At 34.9% G+C, this 26,728-nt stretch overlaps 1 protein-coding gene across 1 annotated transcript; it reads right to left on the reverse strand.

Moving 5' to 3' along the window:
* Positions 1-13,832: 13,832 nt before the first annotated feature.
* LOC149197958 (disease resistance response protein 206-like) lies at positions 13,833-14,937 on the reverse strand. Its single transcript, XM_089404022.1, has one exon. The coding sequence runs from the start codon at positions 14,854-14,856 to the stop codon at positions 14,254-14,256; it is 603 nt and encodes a 200-aa protein (XP_089260148.1). The 5' UTR covers positions 14,857-14,937; the 3' UTR covers positions 13,833-14,253.
* Positions 14,938-26,728: the final 11,791 nt, after the last annotated feature.

Here is a 26,728-nt window from a genome sequence, read left to right on the forward strand (position 1 = left end):
GGGGACGTCTTTGTTGCTGAGGGGTTTTGCTCGGGCTTGTGGTAGACCCTGTTCAGTGGGAGATCTGCGAAATCAATTTTGGTGGTGAAAGAAGATGGCGAGCAATGGAAAGATAGAGATCGAGAAATTTAATGGTCAGAGTTTTGAGTTGTGGAAACTCAAGATGGAGGATTTGTTGGTGGATAAAGATCAGTGGATCACGGTAGATCCAAGTACTAAACCAACGGTAGTGTCTGATGAAGAATGGAAGAATTTGGATCGGAAGGCAAAGAGCACAATACGATTGTGTGTCTCAGATTCAGTATTGTTGAATGTATTAGGGGAAGCTACGACGAAGGCTTTGCGGGACAAATTAGGGACTTTGTACCAATCTAAGTCTCTGGTGAATAAACTGTTCCTACAAAAAAAGTTGTATAACCTGAGGATGAAAGATGGAGACTCGGTGACAGAGCATATGAATGCGTTTAACACTGTGGTAATTCAGTTATCATCTGTTGATATCAAAATTTCAGATGAAGATAAGTGCATTAGTTTGTTATGTTCTCTACCAGATTATGGGATAGTCTCTTTATTTCAATAGGTAGCAATACAATTGCCTTGTAGTTTGATGAAATAATCTCATCCTTGTTGACGGAGGAGATGAGATAGAAAAATATGGAGAGCCAAAATGGTGATGCCTTGTCTGTACGAGGACGGTCCCAGAACAGAAACAAAAATAAGTCGTCGAGTGGGAGATCTAAATCTAGAGGGAGATCTAAATCTCTAGGAAAACCTGTAAAGGTGATGTGCTGGAAATGCGCAAAGGAAGGGCACTACAAAAGGAATTGTAAATCTAAAGCTCCTAACAAAGGAAAGGGATCTGATGATGCTCCTTCTACAGAGGCGAAAACCACCTCAGATGAAGGTGGGGATGTGTACTTGGATTCTTCAAGTACACATGTAGATCATGAGGCATTGTTGATTGACTCAGGTGCATCCTTTCACTTCACTCCCCATAGAGAGTGGTTCTGCGAGTATGAGAAATATGATGGCGTTGATGTCTTCTTAGGAGATGATAGGATGGCTAGAAATGTTGGTTGTGGAAAAGTAAAGTTTTAGTTGCAAGGTGGAAGGGTTAGAACACTTCTAGGTGTTCTACATATTCTTGCATTGGCCAGAAATCTGATTTATGTAAGCAAGCTGGATGATGCAGGTGTAAAACTAGTGTTCGAGAAGGATACCTGCAAGATGGTTTGGGGAGCACTAGTATTGATGCGGGAAGTTTGGATTGGAACTCTGTACAAGTTGAAAGGTAACACTGTTGTTGATGGGTGGAACAGTTCCATGGTTGCTGAAAGTGGAGCAGAAAATCTAGTGGTCTTTGGAGAGAAGACCATGCTATGGCATCAAAGGCTTGGAAATATTGGAGAGAAGGGCCTTCGAATACTTCATGGTAAAGGTATGGTAGAAGGTATGATTAAAAACTTTGTGGATTTTGATTTCTGTGAAAATTGTGTATATGGGAAGCAGAATCGGGTGAGTTTCCCCTTTGGTGGTAAGAGGGCGAAACATATATTAGAACTTGTGCAAAGTGATGTGTTTGGACCTGTGAAGGTTCCATCACTGGGTAAGTCTGTGTATTATGTATCATTTATAAATGAATTCTCAAGGAATACATGGATATATTTCCTTAAGAAGAAATCTGAAGTCTTTGACAGGTTTAAAGAATTTAAGGCTCTGGTGGAAAACTAGACAAAGAAGAAGATAAAGGTGCTGAGGACAGATAATGATGGAGAGTTTTGCAGTAAGGAATTTGAAGAATTATGTAAGAAGTGTGCTATAGCACAGCAGAAGACTACTCCATATACACCTCAGCAAAATGGAGTTGCATAAAGAATGAACAAGACGTTGATGGAAAGGGCAAGAAGCATGCTCAGTGTTTTTGGGTTAGGACAAGAATTCTGGGTAGAGGCGGTGGAGACAACATGTTACCTGGTCAACAGATCGCCTTCATCAACGTTGGAGGATAAGACCCCACAAGAGGTATGGACTAGTAAGAAACCCTCCCTTTCACATCTGAGGGTATTTGGATGTGATGCATAATGTACATGTTCCAAAGGAGAAACGAACCAAGTTGGATAGTAAATCTGAAAAGTGCATCTTTATTGGGTATAAGGATGGTTTAAAGGGTTATAAGCTTTGGAACCCATTAACAAGGAAGGTTGTGTACAGCTGAGATGTGGTCGTCAGAGAGGTGAAAGATGTTATTAAACATGAAGTCCAACCAAAGGAACTTGAGAAGATAGAGTTTGAGCTAAAGGAGGAAGAATTAGACTCTACAACAGAGGAGGAATCAGAAGATGAAGAGCCACAAACTCTGGGTGTGAGAAGATCAGTTCGAGAAAGAAGGTTGTTATGGGAAAATTTAGTGTTTCTTCAAACAACTAACCCCTAGACCTAGTGGTAAGTCTAGAACAACAATTAAAGTAATTCCATTGCTTTTCCTATAGCTAACAGATAAAAGAAAGAGGAGCAAAAGAACCAACTTGTATCTCTCGCTTGATCCCTCTTACCTTTGACCTCTTTCGCCGCTCCCTTTTGTACTTAACTTGCTTGAAAGGTATCTACACACAAGTCGAGATAGAAAACCATCAAAGCATACATATCGATTTGTTAACCAAACATATTATAGAATCGAAAGTACAATATACATGACATAACACATGAATGGGAAAAAGCATAGAACTCTTTATTCATAGAAGGAAAGATTACAACCCATGTAGATGCATGTCTGATTTAGTGTCATCCTTCCAACTTCAAACCCTTCTCTCCTCATGAATCAACAATTTGACATGATAACATTACTCTCTCTACTAATCTCATTCCATCAACATTTCCTTAGCTCAAGAAGTTTCAACCTAGACCAGCCTTTGAATGCTTGGTCCATTTATAGTTGAATGGAGGAGGTTAATCCATTAATGGCCCTCGTGAATGCTTTGCCAAAATTGGGAAGTGGTTGCATGGAGGAAGGGATAATGGATTAAGGTTCATTCATCTCCTTCCTCACCCAAAAGCGAGCCCAATCCATCTAGAAACTTCCAGAAGCATCCATTGGATGAGGAATCCAATGGTTTCATTTCAAAAATTCGATGGATCTCGCTCAGCACGGGTAGAACAAAGGCTAGGTGTGATGCATAGCACCCAGACCATTCAGTTCCTACAATGCATTGTAGCCTGATAAAGGGCCATTTACGTCGATCTCCTTAGGGGCATTTTTTGGATGAATAGTGTCATGAAACTCTTGGGAAGCAAGCATGATGTAGGTTAACTTCATTAGGGAATGAAAACAACTAAATTATGGGTTTATGGACCCTAATAATACGGATCTGGAAGTCGGGGTTGATGTGCCCAAATTTTCCTGTAACAAAGGTAGCTAGAAAGGTATAGTTCATCTGCTTTCTGTTCAAATTTTGTTTTATCTATTACTGATGATGGTCCCAGAACTATGAAGGAAGCAGTAGATTTAGAGGATGGAAAACTCTGGAAAGAGGCCATGGTTGACGAAATGACATCTTTGCACAATAATGAGGCTTGGGATCTAGTGGAGTTGCTCACTGGAAGGAAACCCATTGGCAGCAAATGGGTGTTCAAGAAGAAGACAAATGCAGAAGGAAAGGTCGAGAAATACAAAGCTCGGTTGGTAGCAAAGGTTATTCCCAGGTGCCGGGAATTGATTTTGGTGATATTTTTTCTCCTGTTGCCAAGGTAACTTCTATTAGATTACTTTTATTTGCTGCTGCTGCTTTTGATTTTGAGGTAGAACAGATGGATGTGAAGACAACATTTCTTCACAGGGATCTGGAAGAGGAGATCTACATGAAGCAACTTGAAGGCTTTACGATGAAGGGTAAGAAAGAACTGCTATGCAAGTTAAAGAAGTCTCTGTATGGGTTAAAACAGTCACCAAGGATGTGGTATTAGAAATTTGATACATTTCTATGGGCACTTGGCTTCACGAGAAGAAAAGTAGACCACTGTGTGTATTTTAAATTAATTGGTGACCATGTTATTTATCTGGTCTTGTATGTGGATGATATGTTTCTGGTTGGAAATGACAAAGAAATTATCCAGGATTTGAAGATCCAATCGTCCTCCAAATTTGACATGAAAGATCTTGGTGATGCAAACTATATTTTTGGCATGGAAATTAAAAGAGATTGGGCAAACAGGAAGATTTGGTTAAACCATAGGAAGTATATTGAGACAATATTGTAGAGGTTTAATATGTAGGATAGTAAATGGGTGAAGGTTCCTATTCCTGTAGGTGAAAAGTTTTCTACTGAATAGTGTCCCAAGACACAAGAAGAGGAAGAAGATATGTCTCGTGTTCCATATGAAAGTGCAGTCGGTAGCCTGATGTATGCAATGGTCTGTACTAGACCAGACATTGCACATGCGGTGGGAGTATTGAGCAGGTTTATGTCAAAACTAGGGAAGAACCATTGGACAATAGTGAAGCGGGTTTTCAGGTATTTGCGTGGCACTAGTGATTATGGTTTGTGCTACCAAGCAAGACCAAGATTGGACAGAGTTTTGCATATTTGTGGCTTTGTTGATGCGGACTGGGCTGGAGATCTGGATCAGAGAAGATCTGCAAGTGGGTATGTGTTTAACCTATTTAGAGGTGCAGTTAGTTGGATGAGTAAGAAACAATCTATAGTGGCACTATCAACTATAGAGGTAGAATACATGGCAACCACTCATGCAAGCAAGGAAGCAGTTTGGTTGCAGAGATTGTGTTCAGGTATGGGGTTAGTGCAGGGAGCTATAAGGATAGACTGTGACAGCCAAAGTGCAATTTTCTTGTCAAAGAACCCTGCTTACCATTCAAAGACAAAGCACATTGATGTTCAGTGTCACTTTGTGAGGGATATGATAGAAGACAAAAAGGTGTTGCTAGTAAAGGTGGACACTTTGAAGAATACTGCAGATGCATTGACAAAATCTGTGAGCTCTGAGAATTTCTCTTGGTGTAGAGAAACAATGGGCATTGCAGGGTTGGATAAATGACTAAGCTCTTTTGTGGCCCCCTGTGGAAAGAGAACAACAAGTGGGAGAATGTTGGGTTGTGTTATATTCTTTCCACGACTAGCCCACGTAGTTAACCGGGGGTTTAGAAGGGGGGTGGAGCCCCCCCCCCTTCGTTGCACCAATTGTGTAGCGGGGGTAGTCACAAGTGGTTTGAGGGGTGTAGGTAACCCCACTCTATGGGGTTTGGGGCAGAGCCCCAGAAAATTTTGGTTTTGGACCTTATGTTAGGTTGGGTGGACTTACCTATGGTTTTGTGCATGATTTTCGCACATGGTTTTGGACGCGATGGTTTTTGGTCCATGGTTTTGGATGCGATGGTTTTCGGTCCATGGTATTGAATGCTTTGGCATGTATAAATATGTATTGTAACATTGAAAGGAACATAATGAAAAATCAAGCTGGTAGTCTTGGTTTTGGGATCCAGGGGAAAATATCTGTGTATATGTGTTTTATGTGTTATGCTCTCGCATTGTTTATTTTTTGTGTTTTAGAATTCATATGCAGGTAATTTCTATACAGGGTTAAAACCTACAGTGACCTATCTATTTGGGTTATCGTGTTTGTGTTGACATCTAGACAAAGAATGTCATGCTTCAAAGGGCCTAGTATAGATTGGAATATGTGAACTCCGTTCTTAAAGGAATTCAAATGTGTGAAACTTTCGACCCTAGAGCATAAGAGTAGGTTGCATGCGCTAATGCATGGGATAGTCAAACTTTTCTTAGTGATAACAAGCTTTCCAATATGGAAATCAATTTTTTTGATTATAGTTTCATACCTGCAACTCATGTTGGCATTAATAGTGATTGAAATGGTCTTATTTTTTATCGTTAGGCTCCCTTGTCATTATATAGTACTGGACACTAGCGATTATGTAAGTGTATAGAGTTTGAGCACAAAATCCTGCTCTGCCAAATTAACAGTCTCATTTGTTTCAATTCAGTGAAGATGGAAAATGACAATAATTTTGGCTAGGATGCATTTGGAAATATGATGTCATGAATGATAAGTTCCTTGGAATTCTTTTGTGAGTGCATCTACAGGCATGCAAAGATGATTTTTATGGAGTCTCAAGTTCAAATCGAGCTTCTGTCATAGAATTGGCCTCCTTGACGTCAAACCAGACCGTTTGTAGTTAGCCCATGAAATGTTGAACTTATAGATAGAGAAAAAAGTGGTGGCCACTGATGATATTGAAGAATGTGGGGTTCATGTCTCAGAAAATGAGGATAACATGGAGATGCAGGGAAATTCTATACAAAATGAAGAAGGTAGTTCCTTTGCTGAAGAAGAACAAAAAGTCACTTCTTTGAAGGTGCTCTAGCCTCAAGAAATGAATAATGGTTAGGTCAACCATAATATGGAAGAAATTTAGAGTCTTGGATAGTATTATATTAGTTATATATCATGTTATGTAAATATGTAGTGCTCTTAGGTGTTTTTTGGCAAATCTATGGTGAAAATAAGTTTAGGATAGAATCTAATTATAGCTCAAGGGGTAAGAATGTTATTTTGTTAGAGAATTTTTGGATTTTTGTAGAATAATGTTTTTATGAAATACATAAGTACCGTTTAGATGTTTGCTGAATTTTACCAATATTTTCTTGAATATTAAAGTGAAACTAAGATCTTTGTTACAATTGCACTTGTTGATGGTGCTGGACTCGACAAAATTCAGTGGGTCTCCCCAATATGAAGTCTGAATTAGACGTCACACTGTTTGGAGTAGGAGGCCCATTCAGAATAGAACTCGGTTTCCAAAATAATGGGTTTTAGTGGTATGCCTTGGCTGTGATGACTCATAGAATGATGTAATCATGACTTTGGTGAAATAGGTGAATAAATCTATGAAGATTTAAGTGAAATGCATGAAAGGTTCTATCACAACAAGGGGGAAGTAAGTGAGCCCCTTAAAATCCTATAATAGTACACAACTTGAAAGGAACACACGAGCATAAAAGGAATCATAAGTTAGCCTACAAAATAGTTCACAAGATAACCATGATTGAAATACATAACAACACACATTCAACAAGATTCATACTAATGAAAACGAATTAGTTCATAAGATTTAGCGTAAATGAAATAACATGTATTGAAAACATAACAAGAATAGTCCTACTATATTCAAAACATATGCATGAAAATGTGATGGATCCGAGCTATTATTAAAGTGAAAGTTCCAAACATACATATACAATTGAAAAACCACTAGACCCAATAGTGTAACATTAAGCCAACACCTTCTCCTCCAAAGAAAGATACTCCCTCTATGCTCACTGAGAAGTCGAGGCTCTCAATAAAACTCCCTAGCTTTCGATCCTAGACAAAGACTCGACCAAAAGCCCTTTACATGAGTTATGAGGGTATATTTATAACAAATGAGATAAATAAGCATCTCCCCTTTGTGACTCTTGGACTTGCCTCATGACTCTTTGAATTTTTTCAACCATGACCTTTGGACTTCATTACATAATGAATTTTCAAATTTCACAATTAACACTTTGAATTTCACTTACAATTAATTACAAATAGAATATTACAATATTTCTCACACCTATATAAGGAAAAAATGGGTAGAGTAAAATAAACAAGCCTAATAGGACAACACAAGTTAAGCTTGACTTTGGGGAATCTCCATCTCAACCACTTCAACTTGTAGCTTCTAGGTCACATAGTGGTGCTAATCTTTGTACTGTGCGATGACCTCCCAAAACTTTGCCATAGGGTTAGGCTAGAAGCATAACCTTGCCTCCATTACATCTGGGTACACAGTCTTTGCTCCAGTTTACGTTTCCTTCTTTAATAATAACATCATGGTGTTTATCTTGGTAGGGCGACCAATGTTCTTTTGCATATCATGTTTGTTAACCTATATATCTCCCTTCGTGGAAATATGATTGAATTGGTCCAAGTATTTCTCGAATTCCTGTATGACCTTGTTTTTGCCTTTAGCTTTAGTGAATGTGCCAATTGAAGGGATCTTATGTGACTTCACCATGAAATCCACATTATTATAAAACCATGCGTAAGAGGATTGAATATTTATTTTATTATGAAATCCACACTATTATGTTTCTCTTGGCAGAGTAGAGCAACCACCACCTCCTTCACCTCAGATATTGATAGACCGTGTTGAGGCAGTAGATGACAATCCAATGTATTCTACTATAGACCAACCACCTCCTCCTCCACCTCATCTAAGTTTGACATACGTTGAGGGAGTAGTTGACCATCCATCATCTTCTACTACAAATCAGACTGACACTACTATGTCTGTTGTATCAACAAATATTTGATTGCACTTCTTTGACTTGATGTAGTTATTTGACTTGTTCGCATATATATATGTATGTGTGTGTGTGTGTGTGTACTTATTTTATATGTTGGTGTTGATGTGTATATTTTTAGGTCATGTTAGATACATTCATCTAATGTGCTTGTAGAAATATGTGTATGTGATAACAATTATTTGACATGAGATTTATACACCTCCCAACTATAATGAAGAAGGAATCAAAATGGAATGAAGCCATCAAATTTGAATCACAAAGGTATCAAATAATCTCGGAAATTCACTCTCCAAATCTATTGTTCTCCAAAACTATCCTCACCCTCTAAGATGGCCCAATATAAATAGGAAGAAGAGGACTCCCAGGAGGATGAATGTAGATGCTCAGGATGAAGAGAAGTTAGAGAAGCATCTCAATAATGAGTCCCAACCAACTCGAATATATAGGATAAAGTGATGAGTCAAACTGATCTCCTAGGAACCACAAATATCTAGAAGAATTCCCTCATCCACGCAGACAAAACAATGAAGTTTAGGCTATAACCGCATAGATAGTTTGTCCTTTGTGTGTTTGGAAGGTTCCAACTGCACGCATAACATAGGATACATTTGATTGGGGCATAACACTGGGAAAAGGAGTGGTCAAGGCCCATAAAAGGTCAACACCATAATAACTTAGAGGTACTAACCCTAGGCTAACAAATAGGCTGATAAAATCAACACTAAAAACTCTTTCCATTAAAGATATTATGGATTGGAGTGGCACAAATATTGTTGGAGAGGATTTTATGAATTTTCATAGGAATTGTGATACTCGAACAATGCTCCTAACTTCAGTGATATTATTGGGATTTGACCACTTGAGGATGTCCTCCATGTTTTTGGGATCTATCTTGAGTTCACCTCCATTGATGAAGTACCCAAAATGCATCGATTATTATGGCTTGAGAAAATTCACATTTCTTAACATTAGCTAATAAGTGATTCCTTTTCAGGTTCTTTAACATCGACATGATATGTGAGATGTGATCTTCCTATGTAGAGATATAAATCAATGTTCATCCATATACACTATATAAATGAATATCAATATGGAAAAAATACATCAGTCAGTAATCATATACTTTAGCTAGTTCATTAAGTAAATTAAAGGGCATGAATAGACATTCATCTAGACCTTGACTTGCCTTAAAGGTGGTCTTCTATGTGTATTCCTTTTTAAGACATATAATATGATATCCCAATTTGAGACCAACTTTGTGAAGTACCTAGCGTGCTACAATTGATTTAACACATCATTGATCCTAGGAAAAGGGTCTTAATTATTGAGTGTGATCTTGTTCATACCTCTATAGTTGATACATATTCATCAAGTCCCATTCTTCTTAGGTACTATGATGGTAGGTGACCCACAAAGTGAGGTTTTTGGTCAAATCACTCCTTGCTCTAGTAGTTGTTGCGACTATTCCTTCACTTAATTTTATTTTAGAATAGATTAACTATACAACCAAATATTTGTTTGTGGACAATAAGGCAATAATTGTATCTCATGCTCCACTTCCCTCTTAGGTGGCAACCCTTTAGGAACCTAGAACAATTCTTAGTATGCCTACAATAACTACTCCAACTGATGTTTCTACTCTTTAGTACATCCCTCTAAGGATGTCTTTACTCTTGCTAATTTATCACCTAGTTGATTCTCTCCTAAAACAAATAATATGGAATTGATCAATCTTTTGGCTTGGTTGGCACATCAAACAAATATTTGAATTATGCATGTGTTTGTCGATGGCGTAAGATATTTAGCTTAATTAGGTAGTAGTGGTTTCTCTTTTTATGAATATCATATCCCTCAAATACATGTAGGGGCTTCTAAATACTTCACCACACATGTCAAGGGGCACTACATCTAACTCCACTTCATCAATAAAATCTACACTTACAACAAATTTTATCTAACATTATTTCATGAACTTGAGCTCGACATCATTGTTTACCCATTCCAATGGATATGATATTGGATGATAATGAACTTTTCACCCAAGCCTCTTGACCATATTGGTTTCTAGAAGGTTAGCTTGTGAAAATTGGAACTGAATAAAGAATTTACCTTGGCATTTTTCACTTGGATTTTAATATGGAGGAGTTTTGCCATCTCCTTTTGCTCCTTCTGATTAAGGCTATTGAGGTTCACCAAATTCTACACTAAGGTGTAGACAATATTGTCATCCATATCCAAGATGATCTCTACCATGTTACTTGAATCCATGGCTGCGAGGTTCTTCTTCTTAACATTCTTCTTATGGATTTATGGATTTAGATATGGATGTATCTTCTGACATTTATCTTCAGTGTGATCATCAATAATACGTTACATTGGTTGTCATCATATTTCCTTTTCCTGATCCTTACCACTACTTCTTTCCCTCAGAAGCATCTTGGTGGTATTTTTTTCTAGAGCCACTTGGATCTCCTTTCTTATGGCCTATGTTTTGTAGGTTTTATGCTTGCACACATGGCTCATCAATGGTCTTTGGTTTTAATATCGCCCCTTGCTTTCACAAATTAGTAAATGTAATCCCCCTAGATACTTGAGGAGTATGTCGATGTTTTTTGAAGATATGCTAAACATGATCACCATATTCTTAAACTTAATGATGTAATATTACTGATCTATAAACTACTATGGATATTCTACTAGGTAGTTTATCACAACAAATCTACTAAAATATATTAGAAAATAAAAAATCTACAATATGAGGGTTGATTTCTCCTTAGATTTATGGATTTGTTAATTATTGTTTTTTGCGTATGCATGCATATGATAATTATGCAAAAAATAGAGAACAAATAAAACAACCACTCAAAAACCATAATAATACAAGATATAACTTGGAAAAACATTTTGAGAGAAAACCTAGCTATAAGGTGAGACTACTCCACTCTTTCTTTTCTCTAAATTGAAATGGGTGCAAGTACAGAGTGAGACCTATGGCCCGTGAGCTGCTATAGTATAGAAACCATCTCTATATCCACTCTTAGCTACTCTACTCATTAATGGAAAAAAAATGTACTCAAATAGAATGAAACCCCTTCTCCTCCTAGTGGTCCAGTTATAACACATTCTGATAGCCTAATAATGGTTAAGTTTGACTCCATCAAATCTTAACTAGAGTTATAATATCAACTCTCTTGGAGTCTTTTTCTTCATGATCACATGGATACCCCATTTTCCATGAATAATGGGGGCTAACATGACATCCTCTCGAATCACGGTGGTCAAAATAGGAAGCTCAACTTCCGGGTGGCATAACTTTTGCATACGAACTTCAATTAAGGCAATTATTGCAGCATTAGAAAGGTATCTATGTGTAGAATTGTGCTAGGGGTTGTGTGACTTAGGCAAAAAAAATTTACCCCAAAAAATGCCATTTGATGTCTCAAACTACTTTTGGAAGGTTTTGGACCCCAATTTGCAAAACTAGGACTTATTGATAAAAATGGTCTTGTGAATTAATTCTCTCACTCTTTCCATTCTAGAAACATCAAAATAAATGACAAATAATATAATGACCCAATTTGAATCACTTACACACTTTTATCTTACCTCTACCTAAAATAATACGAATAAATCCATTATTCCTCTACATATTTAATACAATTAAATTATAACTTCATAAAAATTTTAAAAACCTCTCACTTAATTATTAATAAATCATCCTCTAAAATAAATTATTAATAAATCATCCTCTAAAATAAATGTCTTCATTTGATTTTTTCACAAAGTAATATATAACCCTTTAATTTTAATTAAGACAATAAAATTTTCTATTTTTCAATTATATATAAATACATTTTTAATATACTTGTTTTATTATTTTAATTTAAATATATAAAAAATCCATTTTCAAAATGAAATATCCTTTTCGATATCAAATATCCATGCATCTCTCAATAACGTATTATTTTCAGTTCTTTAACCTCTCATATGAATATATTATAAGAATATATTATAAAACAAAGAGTAGAACAAACTTATGTATAACAAAGAACAAAATAAGTGGCATTTATTCATTTTCTGAGTATAGGATTTATTCATTTATATGAAATACAAAACATTATGATATCGAAGAAACTATTTAGTGATCATTTATTTATTTATTTAAATATATAATTTTAATTTTATATAAAAATTATTCAAATAATATTTTAAAATATAATATATTGATTTTAATAATATTTTATTTTATATCATAATTATATATAAATAAATAATTTAAAAATAAATTTAACAATAAATAAATCATGAAGAAATAATGGAACCATAGTGCCCGACAAACAAAAGCATCAATGGAGAAATACTAAACTTAACAAACACATCTATTAATAAATGCAAAACTTAATTGAATAAAAAATTAAAATGAAATGGTGTAATATAAATGCATTTCATTCTCTTTAATATATATTTTTATTTTATTTATATCATGTTGTAGAGGAGATGATGTTTTAAATTTGGACTGATTTTTATTTAAATTTTATATAATTATACTTATTTTTTTTGTAAGTTTTGGTAGGACCCTCTCATTTTCAAGTTTTGACATGTCCGTTATTCATCCCATTTCTAGGGAGGGTAGCACAAGAATCAAACCCAAGATCTCGGGTTCGGTGAGACTTCATTTCCACGGCCATTGCCACTTGAGCTACCCCATGCGGACTATATAATTATACTTATTAAATGTAAAATACAATTTGTTTTTTTTTTTTTTAATATTTAATTAAATTTATATTAAAAATGTAATATTTTTTATTTTATTTAAAAAAATAAAATAATTTTTTTTTTTTATTTAATTCTGGATATGTTAAGGGTTGAGAGGATCAAATTTTTAAAGGTGTAATTTTTTTTGAATACAACCTTCCAATAATTTGATTGCTCTTACAGTGAATAGATAAAAAATTTAAATAAATCTAGATTGGTTTAATTAACAATTTAAATAGATCTAAATTAATTTAATTATTATTATTATTATATAATTTTATCAACACAAATTATTTTAATTAATAATTATAATGATTAATTTTATTTTATTTTTGACCGAATAAAAAATATTTTCATAACCTAATATAACATCACTTAACATTTACTACATCTCTTCCCTACAAAATAAAAAGCTTTCACACAAAATACATATATTTATATATATGTATTTTGAGGATGAAAACCACTTCCTCTTAGAGTGCCCCGTGTACAACAACATTAGATCTCAGTTTCATAATCTTTGTCGCAACACTGACCTTCCTAGCCTTTTACGATGTCAAAATTATAGTGAACTTGGGAGGCTTCTCTCCAATCTTTTTGAGCATAGAAATAAAATCTTAAATCAAACTAAATAATTTGTTTCTTTAGGTCCAATAGACCAGAGTTTGATCTCAGTGGACGTTAACCATCATCATCATCATCATCAAAAACTCATACTAAAAATATTCCTTTTTCAATTATAAATAAAATTTTAAAAACATTTATTATCTCTCATGCGTCTATTTCATTGAAAAGTTAATCCACATCTCTTTGTCACAGTTCTGAAAATTAAATAACAAATTCTATCCGCATTTTATGTGGACGCGTCGCCAAAAAGAGCCTTCGGTGAGGGATTTGTATCCCATACCACACACCAATCGCACACGCACAAAACTATTTAATGTCAGATTGATGAGCATAACCCCACACAAACCCTAGAAAACAACCCAAATCATCACATTACTTTCCCACACAAACCCTAGAAACCAACCCAAAATCATCACATTACATTCCCACACAAACCCTAGAAAACAACCGAAAATCATCACATGATATGCTGTTAAACGTTACGCTGGTCCTTGCTTGGGTTCACAGATCAGTAGCACTCATAGAGAGTGATATTCACGCGGAGCCGGAAGTAAACATCTCCTTCAAAAGCATCTGTGGAGATGTTAGCGATTCCTCTTGCCATCAAGAAATCCCCGGTGCCTCCCACTACCGATATATCTCTGTATTTAGTAAGTATTGGGTCTGCTCCACCGAATGTGATGGTGCCTCTGTGCTCTGTGGAATTGAGCACGAAAGTGAATCCGAGCCAGGAGCTGAAGGTGTTCTTCATGTCATAAAAGTAGAATCCCTGAGCTCTGCCAACGGGATGTGAATGCAATTTGTTGTCCAGCGTGATTGGATCGTTGAACACCACCAGATCTCCGAAGTGATTGTTGATAGTGAGAGTAGTGAGATTTCCCCACTGGGGAGCCCCCACGATAGCAGATGTGGCGTTCTTGGCGTTTTTGCCATTGTAGAGAATATCGTGGAAATACAGCACCAGATTCCTACAAGGCTTCAATGGAACCCTACTACTTCTTCTTCTTCTATTATGGGTGGCATCTGTCTTTTTCAGCAAAACAGTGGTACACAGAAGAATCCCTAGAAAGCACAACTGCACAACTTTTCTCATGTTCATGCTTTCTCTCATGGTGTGCACGAACTTTCTTAGTCACTGGGACTGTAATGTACGAATAACTAGAATGCAATATTGATCCAGAGATAAAGAGAAGAATGAGAGAAAGCTACCAATGTCATACATTTATATAGGCTTAGCCAGTCCAATTTGATTTGAGGGATGTTATATTTTATTTTTTTTACGTTGGTTTCAGAAATTGCTTCGAAGCTATTCCACTCCTATTGTTTAATTTTTTATAACCTTTGCAACATGATCTCAATGATTAAGTTGAATTAGAATAGTATTTAGAGACTTTTTGTTTATGTGGGGGTGGGTGCTCAATTGTTTTCTGGCTTGTCCGGCACGTTAGGTTCCTTTACATAGTGGCATGTAGGTCATATCTTATATGGGCGGCGTTGAAAAGCTACTGTTCAGCCATAGACCTGGCATTGGAAGTTGCTGTTCAGTCCTGGCCTAAGTTGCAAAAGCAAAAGCAATTTTCCAGCTCTTATGTATCTGGACTGCTACGCAATTTTCATATTTCGTAATCTTAACGCTATCAGGGCTGGGACCTTTAGGGGCTGGAGTACTGGAGAGCCATCGATGACAGACTCTGGAATGGCGGTCTGTTTCATTTGTATTTATTTATTTTTAATATTGCTATGATTTTTTAATATTTCCATGATTTTTTATTGATAACTGAGAAAGAATTACATCTGAAAGTTGGTCCAGATTGAACAAAATTGCCCATTCCAAATATCAAATATAAAAAAATGAGGAGGGTAGACGTTTATCTGGGCCCAAAAACTAATGTGCCTCACTTGAAGTGAAAAAATACCATTGACAAGTACTCAGGAGATAACCAACCTACTTTGGTTAGGGATGCTCATTACAGTGAGGACGCTGTAGCGAACTTATACACGGTTTAAAACTAACCGGAGTTACAAAAAAGTGAGAAAAGGGTTTATTCTCGATTTGAGGCGAAAAAATACCATTGACAAGTGCTCCGCAATAGCTAACTTACTTTGATTAGGGATAACCAACTTACTTTGGTTAGGGATGCTCTTGACAGTGAGGAAGATTCGAGCGTTATGTATACCCTGTGGCGAACTTATACACGGTTTAAAACTAATCGGAGTTACAAAAAATTCTATCAGTAAGAAGATTGGCCATTTAGTTTTATGGGTATTAAAGAAATTTCCGATGGTCAAAGGAGTTTTAATATTTTCTTTGGTCAATAGTTTAATATTTTTATTGGTTAATAGTTATTTTAAGATGTATAAATTAAATGTTGATAAAATTTGATAGCAAATTAAATATTTATGTATTATTTAATTTTTAAATTTACAATTATGTAAATTAAAAATAGATTTAATTATTAAATTTTACCCTACACTATTTTTAGGTATTACTTAAAAAAAGAATAATTCGATTATATAGAACCTTGAAATAAAGAGATAACTTTTAGATTTAGATAAAGGAGGATTGGCGGTGAAAATAGCAGTTTACGGGAAAGGCGGAATCGGTGTAGATCAAATTGACCACTTATACCTTCGCTTGGTTCTGGCTAAACTTGCACGAGTAGCACTCCAAGATCCTTTTTCGAACCTGCTCTGCTCCCATGTGAGGAGATGGATAAAGACATCCCATCCGTTGCACTGATCCAAGGGCTGTTCGTAGTGGGGGGGTCGAAGACCAAGGAGTTATTTTTATTTACACCAAGTGAATTCTGAAATTAACTATATCTAACAAAAAGTTATGTTTATTATATCAGCTGAAAGCATATTGTAATTAGTTTGAGTTAAAATGCTTTGAATTTTGAATTTTTAAAATTTGAATTTCTAATTTTGTATTGGTGAGTATAGTTGATTAATCCAAATATCCTTATAACTCAATAATACAATAAAAAAATTAATATATAAACGTGACTCATTTAAAAAGAGAAAAAAAACAAACAAACCAACTTCTCATTACCGAATATCCTCAAAAATTAATTATCTAATAAAAAATAAAATTTTTGATATCACTTAGTTGTCATGCAAAATGTTTAAAATAACATGCTATTACAATCACACTGTTAAATTTATTTTCTTTATACAACATACAGATACTATTGAACTATTGTTTTTCCCATTTTACAAAGTTAAAATCACTCTTACCATTCTATATTTAATAGTGGCACCAAAATTTACACATTTGCTTGATCCATGCTCCCTCCAAAGACCAATAGCAAGCTGCCTATCCAAGTGATTTTTCCTATCAAAGTGAGATAGTATTGTTTTGCAATCCTACTAAATTTTTGTTACATAGTTACAACACAATTTTTATTAATTAAAATTATTTATAAATAATATAAATTAATAATAACTTTTTAACCATATAAATATAATAATTTATAAATTAAAAATAATAAAAATATAACTTATTTTTTAAAAGATTTAAGATAATCAAATTATTTAATTTAACTCAATTTGAACACTACTTTCATAATATTTATCTTATCTATAAACATAACATTTTAAAATTTTTATTAATTACAATTATTTATAAATAATATAAATATAAATTAAAAAATATGAAAAAAAACTTTATTTTTAAGAAATTTATGATAACCAAAATATTTACTCTTACTCAATGGGTAACAATATTTTAATAATTCATATATTTTTAAGAGATTTATGATAATCAAATATTTTGATAATGTATTCTTATTAGTCCCTGCCTGGGACTAATAGCGATCGATCGATCGTTGACCTACCATTACTTGATACTTTGACCGGTTTTTTTTCGGTGTTTTCACATTTTAACCTAAGTTTGATGCTCCCAATTTTATTCAACAAAATTTTACCCAAAGTTTTTGGTTCGGCAAACGATTGAGGTCTTATTGCAGCCTTCACGTTGCCCGATGCAAAAATATTGAGGCAATCTTATCTTATCCAAAGTACACTGTGGTAGACTAAAAATTATTTTTTCCATGTTTTGATAATACGTTCTACTTTACTAGTGAATCAATGGTAATGCAAGACCGTTGATATTGAATGACATAAAGACATGGACATAAGTAAACATAAAGTTATCAGATGGCGGAGGGCTAAAGCTGTTAATTATATTTAATTATTTTTTACCATTTATAGTAATTATTATTTTAATAATTATGTGAAAAATGTATTAATGTAAAATTGAGTGTATGTTTAGAATGAAATTTATTATATTTATTTATTTGATTAGGAGGATAATGTTTATTTATTTGTTTAAATATTATTTGATTTTTTTTATATTATATAAATTATTTTGTGATATTTGGTTTTAGGGTATTTTAAGTAATTGCTAAAATTTTACTATTTTCTTTTATTATTAACATAATTTAGTTTAGATTAGTTTTTAAACTCAATTATGTTTACTTTAGTTAAATATAATTTAAGTTGACATTTAAAGGAAACTGTAATATATTAATATTCTTAAATAAAATAATTTTATTTTACACATAAAGATCTCATAATTTTTATTAATCATATATTAATTAATAGGTATATCTTAATTAAATATATATGTGAATAACCAATATCATATAACTCTTTTATTGTTTTTCATTTTAATTTACTTTTACTTAAACTAACAACATAGAATATCTACTATGTAGTAATTGTTAAAGTATAAATTTGATTTTGGTAAAGGAATCATAGATTTTTTGAATTACAAGATAAAATTTTATCCAAAGTTTTTGGTTCGGAAAACAATTGAGGTCTCATTACACCCTTCACGTTGCCCGATGCAAAAATATTGAGGCAATCTCATCTTATCCTAAGTATTGAGGCAATCTCATCTTATCCTAAGTTCTTTCTGGGTCTATTCCATGTTAAGCCAGCGCCTAATTTAGACATTTGTTCATAAAGATATTTGCATGTTGACCACCTGTCAGCGTATGGAACCCTGTCAAAGCTTATATCACAAGCAGAGAACCCTGCAAGGAGCCTTTCAGCAAGCGGTCATTTTGAGTTCCCACATTATGTCCATTATTAATGTTAATCTGAGCAGCAGTACAATTTCATCTTTCTTTCTGGTTGCTAAGCATGTATTAAACTTCTTTATGGAATACTAATTATATTAATTATTTTGATCAGGCCTTCTGGGCAGCTTGGCAAGAAGCTTGCATGAGTGCGTTGCCTTCTGTTTTCCTCGTTCCACAGGGAAAGAAGTATCTTGTTCGTCCTATCAACTTCAAGGGTCCTTGCAGTGCTCCTGGTTTGACTGTTCTTGTAAGTATAATCAAGATGTTATCATTATGCAAAATCTATTTTCTAATAGCATTGTCCAAGGCCTAATTTATCAGAGTTTTCATGTCATATCGATGAATGTCTAACAGATATCAGGGACAATAGCTGCGCCAACGGACCTATGGAACTCAGAAGAACAAGGGGCATGGCTTCAATTTTCCTATCTGCAAGAAACAACAATCCAAGGTGGAGGCATTGTTGATGGGTCAGGCCAGAAATGGTGGGCATATTCTTGCGCCAACTTTAACAACCAAGTAAGACAATTCTCATAGAAAAAAAATCAATACTTTTATTCTTCTTATCTTTATATAAACTAATAAAGTCATTTAAGATGCTGATTTATCACCACTATTATTGACAACCATGTATTTTTCTGCTGCACAGAGTTGCGTGAGGAAAGCCCCACCGGTAAGCTCCACCAAATAAAGTCATTTAAGATGCTGATTTATCACCACTATTATTGACAACCATGTATTTTTCTGCTGCACAGAGTTGCGTGAGGAAAGCCCCACTGGTAAGCTCCGCCAAAAATTTGCTTCAATTGACCATGAAACTAAAAGTATGAACTCAATTTTTTAGTTTTTGGCTGATGATCTCATAATCAAACTCCACAACCTTTTGGGTGACAAGTATGATATTTTATCGTTTTTATTTTTTTTAATAGAAAAAGAAAGATTTAGATCTATTCTGAAATATACAAAACTAAATCTCCGCACCTAACCATTAATCCATATTTTCAAAATCATCGTTATTGCTTCAATCAATTCCCAATGATATTTATCTTAAACCTAGATCTCTACTGGGCCCAGATGTTTCAGATTCCTTGAAATGTCGATCTTCATTTTGAATTGAATTTTCAGTTATGGATCGAATTTATCTTGATTTGTCTGTCAAACTGTGCAGGTGGTCTCTTATCGCGGGTCGATTGCCGGGGCGGACAGAAAACGAGATAAAGATCTATTGGGATACCCACATTAAGAAAAGAAAATTGAGCAGAGAACTCGACCCCCAGTCCCATCGCTCCCTATGGCTGCCTGACAATGGCAGCACTACCCTCAGCTCTCCGTTTGCTGACGACCACGAAATCTCGGCTTCGCGGAGCCCGAGAACGGCAGAGATAACAGACTTCTTCCAACATGACCAGTCGGAAAGCTCGCCGATCGAGCCCGCCGCTTCTGAAAATGAAGAGCATGGTGACCTCAATCTTGATTTGTGTATGAGCTTGCCATCAAAGTCGCCCCGCGCCGAAAACAGAGCTTTGAGCGGGGATGGAACCACGGACTCAAATTTTAATTTGGGTCGTGGACTGTTTTGTGTTTATATTCGGTGTCTTTATATCTGTAATAAATGACGTATGTAATGGAGGTTTATATAAAAACTATTTTTAATATAAAAGTTAGTAATTTTATTTGTTTGTGATTTTTACATCATATCTAATTCCTGAAATAAATAATTATAAAAACCAAACATACCATTTTTTATGATTAATAATTGATTATTTTCCTAAACAAGCTTAATTTTTATCATATATTAGGTCATATTGAATATAGAATAGTTTTTTTTAATTGTAAATAAAATTTTTAGGTCATATTGAATATAGAATAGTTTTCGTTTAAATTGCAAATGAAAATTTAAAATAAATAGAATGTCATATTTTTCTTCTTCTGAAAATAACTGCTTTCAATCCATTATTATAAAAAAATTACATATCTAAATACAAAGAAATTATTATAAAAAAAAATTACATATATAAATACAAAGAAATTTAACCGTTTCTAAAATATTCAAAACCTAAAATCGAGTGTATTAAAAAAAATCACTGTTATTGAATTTACATTAACATAAATTTAAAATTCCAACCTTCTTTGAGTGATCGACTTGTGCATTATGTTTCCTCTTACCATCGTCGTCCCATCTTGGATGAAATGAAAAGTCCTGCATGATATCATTCAACTATTCACTGGTTAGATTTGTCTATTTGATACTTGGTGTAACTATCGTTAAAGAAGCAAAACAATCCACAGCGCCTGTAAAATATTATCCAAGACTTTTTCAAGCACCGTTATGATAGTATGATCGTCCTGCGCAGCACCCACATGAATTGATGTCAACTAGCTTCTTTGCTGAAAGCACGAAAAATGGTGCACAAATCAAAAAAGGCTTTATTCGTGTTTGATGGAGACCATTCGCTTACGACAGGGACTACCGGCTGCATGCAGCACTTGTTTTACTAATGAACACAAACCTAACCGCATCAATCTTCATCTTCTCCCTTTGTATGTGCATTTTTTTTTGTTTATAGTTCTAACATCATCATAAATACCCTCGTCAAATTAAAAAGGGAATATGACCGGATTGAATTGTCAGAGTAATTTTATTGAATATTCATGCTCGATATTCCATTTTTATTGATCGGAGGAAGATGTTTCTTTTTAATTTAATAAACACGCTCAGTAATATATATGTTACCTTATTTTATAATATTTTCGTTGTAAACAATAATTAATAAATAAAATATCTTGTTTTGGATTTTCACTTTAATATGGTTTTCGTAATGTTTGGAATCTTATGAGATTTTCAATGGAAGCAACACGTTAAGGTTTTGTTTATGTGAGGTTTTCATTTGATTCTCTATATTTATCGTTATGTATCATACGTTTAAGGATGTTTTTGCATTATAATTGTTAAAAATTTATTTATAAAAATAATATTATATATTTTTTTCTTAGCAAATGTATGTATTTTAATTTTAGATTTATATTTATAGAAAAATTATCAATTCTTTCCTTAAAATTTTTATTCAAAATTTTACAATCTTTATGAAGCTTATGAAACCATATTTCAAAATCTTCTATGTATAATTTGAAGAAACATCAAATCAGGTCAATACATATATTTACATTATGAATAATTCCAAAAAAAATAATAAATAAAGAAACAAATATTTATCTTAATTAAGATCATTTTGATAATAAGATATTTACCATTCAAAATTTATTTTGATGTTTCAATGATTAATAAATTTGAATTAGGGATGGATTTGTATTTTTATACCTGCCTACAGTTTGTCCTAGTTAAAGAAGTTAGTCTAATGTCATTTCTTTTAAATATTTATTATTTTAACATATTTTTGATATAAAGGTTTATTATATTTATAAATAAATAATTTTGAATTAAATAGGTATAAGAGTACTTTTCAATTTAGAAACTTCAACATTATAATTTTGGTGATAAAAATGACATATTTTGTTAAAGATATGATGTGGGAGCATCCAGCCAAAAAGGAAATTATTGTAAATAATAGAAATAGGGGTCATGCATTAGTTAATTAGATATTCTCAAATAAAACTAGGAGAGCTTTTCGGCATAAAGGAGTGGATGTGGATCAGTGAGTGATAAGGATAGCTTTTTTATTTTAGAATAGGAAAAAGATGGAATAAAGCTGAAAAGATGCTTTTCCATGTGTATGCATTGCATGTAGAGTTAGAGCTTTTAGTTGAGTGATTTTGGGATTTTTTATCATGCTAAGTTTAATAAATTAAGAAGCCTCAAAGGCATTGTGCAAGAAGGAGGAAGTGTGGAGGAGTGAGAGTGAGAAGTAAGGAAGGTTTCTCCTTGGGAGCCTTCGGGCAGTTTGTAAGAGGGCCATAGATTTGCATATCTGGCCATATATGTGTATACTTGTTTATGTAAATATGAATTCAGTCATGAATGAACTTGTTTGCCTTAATGAATTCTGAGATGAGTGTGCTTGATGGATATACAACTTGAAATTGAATGAGGTGCTGATGGCTCTTATTTTCCCCTGCGCATTGGCTGATTATATAATGTTGAATTTGCACATATATGCAGTGGCGCATATATATGAATGTTATTTAATGTTGGAACTGCATGAATGCTGATGATTCTAGTTTTCATCATACAACTGTTGTACTTTAATCCGTTATTGGTGGTTCCGGTGCGCAATTGATATATGTATTGACTGTTGATGCATAGCTTCCGGTGATAAATATTAAACTCCTTTGCAGATATAGTCGAGAGCGACCTGTCCTCACAGCATCATATACATTGGAAATATGCATATATGCATCGTTGATAACTGCTGTGAACTTTTAAGTGATGACAGCGTTGCGCCTTTCCAAAGAACTGCCTGCGGATATAGCCCATGTATGCGCAGGTTTGATTGAAGGGATGAGTTGAATCTGCGGTGATCAAATTACGGAGGTGTAAGGCAGCACAACCTTCCCACAGTTATATACGATGGTATCAGGACTGTCATGCGGAGCCAATGTATATGCGCTATAATGGTGGTCGTATAAGAATAGATGCGCCATACCAAAGCAAGGACGAGGTTCATAACTCATAAACGAATATATAACCGGTGGACGGTGAATTATATAAGTCAGTTCTTGGTTGGGACTGCAATTTTATGTGGCGTGTGTGCGTTGACCGAACCTGGATAACAGAGGCAGAGGTATATATGCGAGTTATGTATACACCTTATCGATGGTGAGCGGGATGCAGGTATTTTGATGCCATATTTGGTTTATATTTTGTTTAAAGTAAATCAAATCTAAATATACCCTCGAGTTTTGATTAGAAGACAGACTTTAACCAGCGCATATATCCATACAAGCCGGTGTAGGGTAAGGAAAGGAAAGTATCTATATATACATTCAAGCATGGTTATTTTCAACATGTTTCCTTTGGGAAAAGCATTGTGTGTAAACGAATATGGTTGTCATAGCCGTGTGTGTAAAATTCAAGCACGATTTTTTTTAATTCGGAAGATTACATCAGCGTTTACATGCATAGTGAAAGAAAGATCCTGGTAGGAGTGGCCTAGGGCGGCCTGGGCTGCATCAGGTGGTATCAGAGCGGGAATACTTTACTGAAGATGTTTGTTTTTTTTGAGAACTGAATGAGTGATGAATGGTTTTTAAATTTGATATGCAAACTCCACAAGTGAGCAGGATTGCAGAAGAAGACAGAAGACAAGATCATGCAAGGTCTTAAGAGGTGAGATAATTTTCTGATTTGAAATTTATGAATTGAAGTTTATGGTTGCAGAGTGAAGTGGCAGTGAGCCTGAAGAATCCAATAAGGAATTGGATAAAGAGGACAACTGAAGTGTTCTCAGGAGAGAGAAGGAGATTGCAAAAGCCTAGAGGGAGCAAAGGTGTTGCTCAGGAGAAGGTTCCAGACAAAGAACCGTGCTTACCAAAAGACTAAGTGAGGAGAGCTTAGTGAGGTAAGATTGCAGCTAAGAGGACTAGCTGTTGCAGAGGCTTGTTGCAAAGAAGATTCAACAGAGGTTGAATAAAGTTGCAGATGAGAGAAGCTTACAGGAGCAGTAGAGGATGCTCGAAAGGTTCCAGTAGAGGACCAATGATTACCAAAAGACCAGATCCGGAGGGAAGGATTGGTGAGGTAAGTGGCAGCAAGAGAGGTTGCTGTGGTAGAGGCTTCATGCAACTGATAGGTGAGGAACTCATGGCGAAGGAGAAGATGACTACTGATAGTCATAGCAGAGGTTCAAGAAAAAGCCACGGTAGAGGACAGAAGAAAGAGGATGCCAAGGTAAATGGCAAGAAGACAAGTCCAAAGGAAGATGAAGTTGAAGAATACATTTGTGAACCAGAACAAGGAGAATTTCTGAGAGATAGTGATGATGAAGGCTTGAAGACTCAAACTTCAAGTAAGACCAAAGGGTCACATATTTTTAAATCTGACAAGTTGTGGATGTTTGCAGGTGAAAGACAATTAGCTGATGGGATGACTGCAGGAGTTCGAGAAAGAGAGGTTGCAGTAATGAAGTTACAATTGCAGGTACTGGAAGAATGGCTACAAGAGCAGAAAGATCAAAATGGGAAATGGATCTTTTCACTGAAGGGAAAGAGAGTGATTTGGCGACAGTTGCAGAGAAGGTTGAAGCAAATTATGATTGCCTTGTTGAAAAAGGGACTTAGAGTTCTTGCACCAGAGTTGGAGTTTGAAATTCCCGCATGCAGATATATTAAGAGAAAAATGTTGAAGGAAGCAGTTAAGAATGAAAAGTCTCATAATTTAAAAACTAATGAGTTGTGCATGTTTGCAGATACAGAACAGGAAGATAAACAAGCGTTAGAATGTGTGCAAGAAGAGTTGAACCTGAAGGTTGTTCAGATCGATAATGAGTTAGCAAGATCTCAGAAGCAGATGGAGAAGAAGGAGCCTAATCAGGATGTTGATGCAGAAAGAGAAGGACCAGCTGATGATTGGCCAACCACTAGTGGAGGTTTTACTGAGGAGGATGTGCAACCTTGTGCAACTGTTACAGCACAAGAGGAAGTTCGTATGAATGCAAGTGATTATGAGATGCTTCAGCAATGCTACAGAGAAATTGCATTGTTGGAATATTGGTTGGAGAATCCAAATTATGACAAGGAGATTGCAGCAGATGAAAGAGTTCAGTACAGTGCACGAGAGCAGAAAGATATCCTGGAGATAGATGATAAGAAGGCGAGACTAGCTGACAGTCTCATGGTGAATGCGAATCAGCATACTGATGTGCTGACAGAGAAGCTGGGAAGAAACTTAGAGCGGCATATTGAAGTGTTGCCAGCGAAAGCTCAGGAAAAAGTTGCAGATGAAATCGCAGATGAAAGTGTAGGTGACAAGCAACTGAATGTTGCAGAGGGACAGGAAGTTTGGGAGGCAGCAACATTCATAAAAACAGCTAGAGCAACATGTGGAGCGACACTAGCAGCAAAAGAGGCACTGATGCCTTATATTTTTTATTCTAACAATTGTTTTGTGAGTACAGGTCTTACTGAAGAAGCTGGAGAAAATCTGCTGGACAAAGAAATTGAAATGATGAGGCGGATGATGATGAAGGAATTCCGGAAGAGACCAGCAGCAGTGAAACAAAAGAGAAGCAACAAGAGGAAGACAACAGAAGATTGCAAGAGTACAGCTAGTGGAGCAAAGCAGCATAAAATATGGAGACCTGGAGAAGAACAGACAGAAGCAGCGGCAAGTGCAAAGTTACAACACAAGATATGGGATCCAGGCAAACATGGAGCTGAACACATGATCAGGAGATCATGGAATTTTTCTACCTTGGGAGTATGATGCGGGAGCATCTAGCCAAAAAGGAAATTATTGTAAATAATAGAAATAGGGGTCATGCATTAGTTAATTAGATATTCTCAAATAAAACTAGGAGAGCTTTTCGGCATAAAGGAGTGGATGTGGATCAGTAAGTGATAAGGATAGCTTTTCTATTTTAGAATAGGAAAAAGATGGAATAAAGCTGAAAAGATGCTTTTCCATGTGTATGCATTGCATGTAGAGTTAGAGCTTTTAGTTGAGTGATTTTGGGATTTTTTATCATGCTAAGTTTAATAAATTAAGAAGCCTCAAAGGCATTGTGCAAGAAGGAGGAAGTGTGGAGGAGTGAGAGTGAGAAGTAAGGAAGGTTTCTCCTTGGGAGCCTTCGGCAGTTTGTAAGAGGGCCATAGATTTGCATATCTGGCCATATATGTGTATACTTGTTTATGTAAATATGAACTCAATCATGAATGAACTTGTTTGCCTTAATGAATTCTGAGATGAGTGTGCTTGATGGATATACAACTTGAAATTGAATG

The sequence above is a fragment of the Pinus tabuliformis genome, chromosome 2_2 (assembly GCF_031772625.1).
Source record: "Pinus tabuliformis cultivar Carrire ecotype Pingquan chromosome 2_2, CPIR1, whole genome shotgun sequence".
Lineage (NCBI taxonomy): Eukaryota > Viridiplantae > Streptophyta > Pinopsida > Pinales > Pinaceae > Pinus > Pinus tabuliformis.

What these genes read in the sequence shown, in the direction of transcription:
- LOC149197958 (XM_089404022.1), bottom strand. Translation starts at nt 14,856, where the DNA reads ATGAGAGAAAGCATGAACATGAGAAAAGTTGTGCAGTTGTGCTTTCTA.